Source organism: Aedes albopictus, chromosome 2, assembly GCF_035046485.1.
Source record: "Aedes albopictus strain Foshan chromosome 2, AalbF5, whole genome shotgun sequence".
In the NCBI taxonomy this organism is placed as follows: domain Eukaryota; kingdom Metazoa; phylum Arthropoda; class Insecta; order Diptera; family Culicidae; genus Aedes; species Aedes albopictus.
In genome coordinates this window covers 398,838,945-398,849,092 of record NC_085137.1, presented here as the reverse complement: position 1 = coordinate 398,849,092, position 10,148 = coordinate 398,838,945, and the positions used below count along the sequence as shown (strand labels likewise).

General features: G+C 45.7%; 1 protein-coding gene across 1 annotated transcript; it reads right to left on the bottom strand.

Moving 5' to 3' along the window:
- Positions 1 to 670: 670 nt before the first annotated feature.
- On the bottom strand, positions 671 to 6,741 carry LOC109408036 (mucin-2-like). Its single transcript, XM_062853268.1, has one exon. It carries the CDS (start codon positions 6,667 to 6,669, stop codon positions 787 to 789), a length of 5,883 nt encoding a protein of 1,960 aa, XP_062709252.1. The 5' UTR covers positions 6,670 to 6,741; the 3' UTR covers positions 671 to 786.
- Positions 6,742 to 10,148: the final 3,407 nt, after the last annotated feature.

Here is a 10,148-nt window from a genome sequence, read left to right as displayed (position 1 = left end):
CAGCGCGATTTTCCCCATTCTAACCCACAGTGCAAGCGTTGTTGGCTGAGGCTGGGGCGCAGCCTCCCTGGGTGAGGGAGGAATGGCTCAAGCAATTTTTAATTCTGCCCCGGCTAAAAGTCGAACGAGCGTGCATTCTGGTTGGAAATATATCGGATGCACGGATAAATCTCGGAGTCTGTGTGTGGATAAATAAAATTATTATGAACATTGCATCGCCACCCTGATGTGCAAAGTCGTAGAGCGAGCAGGCGAGCGAACGAACATATAAATGAATGATGCATGCGGCCTTGCTTGGACGCGGCGGCGGATCTTCTGCATGATGATGGGGTCACTTTTTTCTGGGTCTGGGTTCGGGAGCATGTTTGCGTATGGAGTGCCCGCCCATGGCTTGTCTTTTTTTCGGAATGGATCGTGACACTTTTTCGCCAGCATTTTTCAATGGCGAAATTATTATGCCATTCATATTCGAACGACGTGTTTGAAATCCGCGTTGGTTAATATGTTTCCCCCTCTTGAATCGGAGTGTTTATTGAGAAAATGGGGAAAATTATTGCTGTAGCATTGAAAGCCATATGCTCATGCTCTCTGAAAATCAGCATTATCTGTCAGATTGTCTAAATAATGACGTTTTTGATAGATTAAGTATTTTAAGTGAAGAGAAATATCAAACAATATAGACAACTTTTTATTTGGCCTGAAATCCCATTTATTGTATACTTGATTTCATGAAATTTTAGAATATGAAATTTTGTATGCACTTGTTCGATGAGTCCACGTAACCAGTCAGTTTCCTAATATCACAGAATCAGATGCTTCTGTGGTATGAATTTCTACTTCTGTTATATTCGCATTGGATAGCGCTGGTGTTGTGGAATATTCCTGAATCGTAGTGCCATCCGTTGAGGGTTCAGGATGTTCAGACGTAGATTCTGCGGGTTCCGTAGAGCTTTCGTTCGACGATTCTGATGTTGTTGAATCTACTTCAGCTGTTGTACCTTCCGTTGAGGATTCAGGTTGTTCAGACGTAGATACCGCGGGTTCCGTAGTGCTTTCGTTCGACGATTCTGAAGTTGTGGAATCTGCTTCAACTGTGGCACTTTCCGTTGAGGGTTCAGGTTGATCAGATGTAGATACCGCGGGTTCCGTAGAGCTTTCGTTCGAAGATTCTGAAGTTGTAGAATCAACATCAGCTGTTGTACCTTCCGTTGAGGGATCAGGTTGTTCAGACGTAGATACCGCGGGTTCCGTAGAGCTTTCGTTCAACGATTCAGAAGTTGTGGTATCTTCCTGAGTTGTGGTAACTTCTGTTGAGGGTTTAGGTTGTTCAGACGTAGATACCGCGGGTTCCGTAGAGCTTTCGTTCGACGATCCTGAAGTTGTGGAATCTGCTTCAACTGTAGTACCTTCCGTTGAGAGTTCTGGTTGTTCAGACGTAGATACCGCGGGTTCCGTAGAGCTTTCGTTAGACGATTCTGAAGTTGTGGAATCTGCCTCAGCTGTGGTACTTTCTGTTGGGGATTCAGGTTGTTCAGATGTAGATATCGCGGGTTCCGTAGAGCTTTCGTGAGACGATTCTGAAGTTGTGGAATCTGCTTCAGTTGTGGTATCCTCCGTTGAGGGTTTAGGTTGTTCAGACGTAGATACTGCAGGTTCCGTAGAGCTTTCGTTCGACGATTCTGAAGTTGTGGAATCTTCTACAGTTGTGCTACCTTCTGTAGAGGGATCAGGTTGCTCAGAAGTTGATTCCGCAGGTTCCGTAGAGCTTTCGTTCGAAGATTCTGATATTGTGGAATCTGCTTCAGATGTGGTACCTTCCGTAGATGGTTCAGGTTGTTCAGACGTTGATACCGTGGGTTCCGTAGAGCTTTCGTTCGACGATTCTGAAGTTGGGGTATCTTCCTGAGTTGTGGTATCTTCCGTTGAGGGTTCAGGTTGTTCAGATGATGATACCGCGGGTTCCGTAGAGCTTTCGTTCGACGATTCTGAAGTTGTGGTATCTTCCTGAGTTGTGGTAACTTCTGTTGAGGGTTCAGGTTGTTCAGATGTAGATACCGCGGGTTCCGTAGAGCTTTCGTTCGACGATTCTGAAGTTGTGGAATCTGCTTCAGTTGTGGTGCTTTCTGTAGATGGATCAGGTTGTTCAGAGGTAGATACTGCGGGTTCCGTAGAGCTTTCGTTCGACGATTCTGAAGTTGTGGAATCTACTTCAATTGTGGTACCTTCCGTAGATGGTTCAAGTTGTTCAGACGTAGATACCGCGGGTTCCGTAGAGCTTTCGTTCGACGATTCTGAAGTTGTGGTATCTTCCTGAGTTGTGGTATCTTCCGTTGAGGGTTCAGGTTGTTCAGATGATGATACCGCGGGTTCCGTAGAGCTTTCGTTCGACGATTCTGAAGTTGTGGTATCTTCCTGAGTTGTGGTAACTTCTGTTGAGGGTTCAGGTTGTTCAGACGTAGATACCGCGGGTTCTGTAGAGCTTTCGTTCGGAGATTCTGATGTTGTGGAATCTGCTTCAGTTGTGGTGCCTTCCGTAGATGGTTCTGGTTGTTCAGACGTAGATACCGCGGGTTCTGTAGAGCTTTCGTTCGAAGATTCTGATGTTGTGGAATCTGCTTCAGCTGTGGTACCTTCCGTAGTGGGTTCAGGTTGTTCAGACGTAGATACCGCAGATTCCGTAGAACTTTCATTCGACGATTCTGAAGTTGTGGAATCTGCTTCAGCTGTGGTACTTTCTGTTGGGGATTCAGGTTGATCAGAAGTAGATGCCACGGGTTCTGTAGAGCTTTCGTTCGACGATTCTGAAGTTGTGGAATGTGCTTCAGTTGTGGTATCCTCCGTTGAGAGTTCAGGATGCTCAGAAGTTGATACCGCAGGTTCCGTAGAGCTTTCATTCGACGATTCTGAAGTTGTGGAATCTGTTTCAGCTGTGGTACCTTCCGTAGATGGTTCTGGTTGTTCAGACGTAGATACCGCGGGTTCCGTAGAGCTTTCGTTAGACGATTCTGAAGTTGTGGAATCTGCCTCAGCTGTGGTACTTTCTGTTGGGGATTCAGGTTGTTCAGATGTAGATACCGCGGGTTCCGTAGAGCTTTCGTGAGACGATTCTGAAGTTGTGGAATGTGCTTCAGTTGTGGTATCCTCCGTTGAGGGTTTAGGTTGTTCAGATGTAGATACTGCAGGTTCCGTAGAGCTTTCGTTCGACGATTCTGAAGTTGTGGAATCTTCTACAGTTGTGCTACCTTCTGTAGAGGGATCAGGTTGCTCAGAAGTTGATTCCGCAAGTTCCGTAGAGCTTTCGTTCGAAGATTCTGATATTGTGGAATCTGCTTCAGATGTGGTACCTTCCGTAGATGGTTCTGGTTGTTCAGACGTTGATACCGTGGGTTCCGTAGAGCTTTCGTTCGACGATTCTGAAGTTGTGGTATCTTCCTGAGTTGTGGTATCTTCCGTTGAGGGTTCAGGTTGTTCAGATGATGATACCGCGGGTTCCGTAGAGCTTTCGTTCGACGATTCTGAAGTTGTGGTATCTTCCTGAGTTGTGGTATCCTCCGTTGAGAGTTCAGGATGCTCAGAAGTTGATACCGCAGGTTCCGTAGAGCTTTCATTCGACGATTCTGAAGTTGTGGAATCTGTTTCAGCTGTGGTACCTTCCGTAGATGGTTCTGGTTGTTCAGACGTAGATACCGCGGGTTCCGTAGAGCTTTCGTTAGACGATTCTGAAGTTGTGGAATCTGCCTCAGCTGTGGTACTTTCTGTTGGGGATTCAGGTTGATCAGAAGTAGATGCCACGGGTTCTGTAGAGCTTTCGTTCGACGATTCTGAAGTTGTGGAATGTGCTTCAGTTGTGGTATCCTCCGTTGAGAGTTCAGGATGCTCAGAAGTTGATACCGCAGGTTCCGTAGAGCTTTCATTCGACGATTCTGAAGTTGTGGAATCTGTTTCAGCTGTGGTACCTTCCGTAGATGGTTCTGGTTGTTCAGACGTAGATACCGCGGGTTCCGTAGAGCTTTCGTTAGACGATTCTGAAGTTGTGGAATCTGCCTCAGCTGTGGTACTTTCTGTTGGGGATTCAGGTTGTTCAGATGTAGATACCGCGGGTTCCGTAGAGCTTTCGTGAGACGATTCTGAAGTTGTGGAATGTGCTTCAGTTGTGGTATCCTCCGTTGAGGGTTTAGGTTGTTCAGATGTAGATACTGCAGGTTCCGTAGAGCTTTCGTTCGACGATTCTGAAGTTGTGGAATCTTCTACAGTTGTGCTACCTTCTGTAGAGGGATCAGGTTGCTCAGAAGTTGATTCCGCAAGTTCCGTAGAGCTTTCGTTCGAAGATTCTGATATTGTGGAATCTGCTTCAGATGTGGTACCTTCCGTAGATGGTTCTGGTTGTTCAGACGTTGATACCGTGGGTTCCGTAGAGCTTTCGTTCGACGATTCTGAAGTTGTGGTATCTTCCTGAGTTGTGGTATCTTCCGTTGAGGGTTCAGGTTGTTCAGATGATGATACCGCGGGTTCCGTAGAGCTTTCGTTCGACGATTCTGAAGTTGTGGTATCTTCCTGAGTTGTGGTAACTTCTGTTGAGGGTTCAGGTTGTTCAGACGTAGGTACCGCGGGTTCCGTAGAGCTTTCGTTAGATGATTCTGAAGTTGTGGAATCTGCTTCAGCTGTGGTACCTTCCGTAGATGGTTCAGGTTGTTCAGACGTAGATACCACGGGTTCCGTAGAGCTTTCGTTAGATGATTCTGAAGTTGTGGAATCTGCTTCAGCTGTGGTACCTTCCGTAGATGGTTCAGGTTGTTCAGACGTAGATACCACGGGTTCCGTAGAGCTTTCGTTCGACGATTCTGAAGTTGTGGAATCTGCTTCAGTTGTGCTACCTTCCGTAGTGAGTTCAGGTTGTTCAGACGTAGATACCGCGGGTTCCGTAGAGCTTTCGTTCGAAGATTCTGAAGTTGTGGAATCTGCTTCAGCTGTGGTACCTTCCGTAGATGGTTCAGGTTGTTCAGAGGTAGATATCACGAGTTCCGTAGAGCTTTCATTCGACGATTCTGAAGTTGCAGAATCAACATCAGCTGTTGTACCTTCCGTTGAGGGATCAGGTTGTTCAGACGTAGATACCGCGGGTTCCGTAGAGCTTTCGTTCGACGATTCTGAAGTTGTGGAATCTTCTACAGTTGTGCTACCTTCTGGATCAGGTAGCTCAGATGTAGATTCCGCGGGTTCTGTAGAGCTTTCGTTCGACGATTCTGAAGTTGTGGAATCTGCTTCAATTGTGGTACCTTCTGTTGAGGGTTCAGGTTGTTCAGATGTAGATACCGCGGGTTCTGTAGAGCTTTCGCTCGACGATTCTGAAGTTGTGGTATCTTCCTGAGTTGTGGTATCTTCCGTTGAGGGTTCAGGTTGTTCAGATGATGATACCGCGGGTTCCGTAGAGCTTTCGTTCGACGATTCTGAAGTTGTAGAATCAACATCAGCTGTTGTACCTTCCGTTGAGGGATCAGGTTGTTCAGACGTGGATACCGCAGGTTCTGTAGAGCTTTCGTTCGACGATTCTGAAGTTGTGGAGTCTTCTACAGTTGTGGTACCTTCTGTAGAGGGGTCAGGTTGCTCAGAAGTAGATTCCGCGGGTTCCGTAGAGCTTTCGTTCGAAGATTCTGATGTTGTGGAATCTGCTTCAGATGTGGTACCTTCCGTAGATGATTCAGGTTGTTCAGACGTTGATACCGCGGGTTCCATAGAGCTTTCGTTCGACGATTCTGAAGTTGTGGAATCTGCTTCAGCTGTGGTACCTTCCGTAGAGGGTTCAGGTTGTTCAGACGTAGATACTGCGGGCTCCGTAGAGCTTTCATTCGACGGTTCTGAAGTTGTGGAATCTGCTTCAGTTGTGGTACCTTCCGTAGTGGGTTCAGGTTGCTCAGAAGTTGATACCGCGGGTTCCGTAGAGCTTTCGTTCGACGATTCTGATGTTGTGGAATCTGCTTCAGCTGTAGTACTTTCCGTTGAGGGTTCAGATTGTTCAGACGAAGATACCACTGGCTCCGTAGAGCTTTCGTTCGACGATTCTGAAGTTGTAGAATCTGCTTCAGCTGTGGTACCTTCCGTTGAGGGGTCAGGTTGTTCAGAAGTAGTTGACCCAGGCTCCGTAGAGCTCTCACTCGATGAATCTGCTGTTGTTGTGTTTTCGATTGTCGTACTGCCCTCAGAGCTTGTTACAGATGCTGAAGTTGTGTCAGTCACTTCGTTCTCCACCGTACTCGTTTGCCCTGCACAGTTGGCGTTCGAAGGGAAGTCACACACATTTGAACTGGGATTGAAATGTAACCCCGGAGGACAACTGAGAAGCCACTGTTTTCCATGAACACAAACGTAGAACTTGCTGCAGTCTTCTCCATGGGGTGCAAACGCTCCGTCAACACACGGCGGTTCCTTCACCGAAGAGTCACAATCGACGTTCGCCGGCCAGTCGCAGTAGTTACCGTGACTGTTCCAATGGAGGCCAGCCGGGCAGGCCTGTTCTACGACTTTACCCCACACGCAGGTTAGAAATTTTCCACACTCGGATGGATGTGGTAAATGAACGGTTTGTGCGTTGCTTGCCTGATCCGGACATCTCGGGTCACTTGCGGTGGCTACGGTGACCAAAAGGAACACAATCGAGATGTATCGGAGCATTGTAGAAAGGGGGTGCTTGATCGAACTCACGAAGGACAACTAGTCCGCCGAACTGTTCGAGACAGTTTTAATTTGGTTTGATTTATAGGTACTCGAACGATACGATAGCTATTTACTCTTAAGGACAGACTTATTAGAATCCCAAAATGGCGGCCACAATGGCCGACTTTGGCACCTACTCACGATTTCGAGGGCACAAATCTCTTCGTAAACAAACCCAGTGTACCTGAGCTTTTTATTTTAGGCTAATTACAAGTGAGCAAGAACAGAATAATGGAATACATTGTTGTTTGAAGCTTGCTTCTTGAGATTTGTGCATCTGAAGTTTCGATGCAATGTTGAAGCGGGATTTGAAGAAGTTTGTCCTTAAGCTCACAATAAACGTGATAGCGTCTCAGATAAGGAACTTATCGTATCGCGTGGGGATTCTGCTCAGACTTTTACCATACGTGGGAGTTTGTTGGTAGACTTGTTAGACCATTCCTTTCGCCACTTTCTTTCGTGAGTTCTACGTAACTGCGTTTGTTTGAAAACATGCGGCATCCATTTCCGAATCGTGTATCATCTGAAGTGGAAAAGTGCTGATAAGTTGAGCTTTGCCGGAAGATTTGTCGTATCTTTCCGTCTGGACAGATGCATTAGATGATGGCGTTGCATACATACTTGAGTTTTTGTGAATGAGTCAATCGAAACTAGCAAACGAATGTTAGGAATCAGTTTGTTCAAAAGTCAAGATGAAATAGACAAACCTAACTAGGGGGATTCACTAAACAGCGTAAACCATATACGAAACATTTCAATAATAAAATAAACATGGCTTACGCAGTTATTTGAATATAAGATATTTTTTTATTCTTAATCACTTAACCTAATTTACAGCTCCTTTGTCCACTAGGGCACTACGTGAGCGATTCCAATTGGACGCTGCACTTACACATTGTACAACGCCTAAATGTATACTATTCAAATTCAACTATATCGAACTGGTGCCTTGTGCTGCTTTCACTTTTCTACCCTGTCCACAGTAGAATGATGAGCACGATGATGCTGATGTGTGGCTGTTGTTCCTTTTCCAGTCCAATTGGGGGTCGTCCATTATGAGTTGCGGTTCGCCGATATCCAAGTTTCCGGGTCCGTTGGAGCATATGCTCCGAAGAGGGTCAAGTGTCAGCTGTTCTCGGGGGGAAGAGCAACTGACGAAAAATTGCAAGTGCCGGGGCTGGGATCGAACCCATGACCATCCGCTTATGAAGCGAACGTGTGGACCACTACGCCACGGGCCCCGACAATATTAGATATTACCCATCTGATACGACGGGAATTAGAGCATATGACGAAGTAGATTTCTACCCTTTCTCATTCAGTGTGTGCTGAAATGCGCTTGGTTTACCTGCGCAATGTGAGTTCAGCCGACTATCTGAAGCTAAACAAGACAGATTGTGATTTTGTGCACATTTACTTAGCTAAGAGTGTCTGGGTTTGATTCACGGTCGGTCCAGGAACTTCATAAATGACGATTCGTTTTTTTTTTTTATCAATTTTTGACATTCTCCTGCCTTTATAGCATATTACACTATTGAAGAATAAACGCACTCCTCATATGGAGTAATCCTCGCACTCTCGCAGGAATCCTGGGATAACTATCTGGAGGAATTCAGGCTCAGGAAAAGTCCTAGGAGGAATTTCGGAAGATTTCCCTAAAATAATCCGTCAGAAATCCCTACAAGAATCCCGGAAGTAACCCACGAAAGAATCTCAGCAGGAGTTTCTGAGAGAATCCTGGAGGTATTCCAGAAGAAACCCCAGAAAAAAGTTAGGAATGAATCCCGAGTTCTCTCGGATTCCTGGAGAAATCATCTCAGAAAGATTCCCTGGAAGAAGCTTAGGAGAAGTCCCTGAATGAATGCTGGTAGACGTCCCCAACGAAGAAATGGAAACAACCCAGATGAAATCCTCGAAGTAATCCAAAAAATCTCCTGAAAGAACGTTGGAATTAATTAATCATGGGAGAAATTAATGATGGAATCCCGGAAGAAATCCATAGAAGAATTCCGGAGGTATTCGCTGAAAATGTTCCTGAAGGAATCTCGGGTACAATCCCTAAAGAAAACCCGGGAAGAATCATGTAATGATGAAGCAATGTGATGAATTGTGGAAGGAATTCCGCAAGAAAACCCGGAAGGAAGCGTGGAACGAAGCCCGTAGGAAATCCCTGAAACAGTCTCGCCAGAAATCCCTAGATGAATGTTGGGGAATGTATCTCAAAAGAAGTCTCTTGGCATTTCCTAGAGGAATTCCTGGAAGAGATTTCTGAAACAATCCTGAGGAAATCCCTGAAGAAACCTAAGGAGAAATTCCTCTAGGGAATCATGGAAGGAATTTCTCGAGGAATTCCAACAGGATTTAGTGTACGATTCTCGGGACATAGTCCTGGATGAATCTCCGAAAGAATCTCAGAAGGAATTCCTGAAGTGGAGCGGATCTGGTGCGGTGGGTAGAACACTTGACTATCACGCCGAGGACCTAGGATCGAATCCCTCTCCCGACATACTCACAAAATGTGGGTTCTTCCTTCGGAAGGGAAGTAAAACGTGGGTCCCGAGACGAACTAGCCTAGGGATAAAAATCTCGTTAATATAGACAAAAAAATAAAAAAAGAATCCCTGAAGAAATCTTTAGAGGAATCCCCCTGAAGGTACCGCGGTATGAGCCTCTGAAGATAAATGCCTGGAGAAATCCTTAAAGAACTCTCTGAAAGTATCATTGAAGTTATTATTAAATTAATCTTGTTGGAAAGGAAACCCGGGAAGAATCAATGAAGGAATCACGGGAGAAATATCTGAAGGAATCCCTGAAATGATCCAGGAGGAATACCCAACGCAAGCCCTGGAAAATCTCGGGAGAAATTCCTAAAGGAACAGGAAGACCCCGTGAAACGATCACTGAATGAATCTTAGGAGGAATCTCTGGAGAAAATCTGGAAAAATCAATAAAAAAACACTGGAGAAATAGCTAAAGAAATACAGGGAACCAAGTAAGAATCCTAGAGGAATCCCTGATGCAATCTCGGGAATAATCCGTGAAAGAATCCCGGCAGTAAACCCGGGAGGAACCATTGAAGGCTGGGTCCTTGGGAGGATCCGGAAAATATCCATTGAAAAACCCCGGAAGAATTCCCTGCAGAAACCCCTCAAGCAATCCCGGGATGAATCAATGGAGGATTCCCAGAAGGAATTCCTGAAGGAATTCTACTAATCATTTCTGGAGGAAAGTTTGACAGAGTCCTGGAGGAAAGCCTGAAGGAATCCCAGGAGAAATCCATATAAAAACCCGAGAAGGCTCGATGATAGAATCCTGGAAAGAATTCCGGAAGGATTGTCGGGAAACTTCACTGAAGGTATCCTGACAAAAAAGGCCTGGAAGAAATCCATTGGAGAATTTCAGGAGAAATCAATGAAGAAATCCCTGGGAATCTCTGA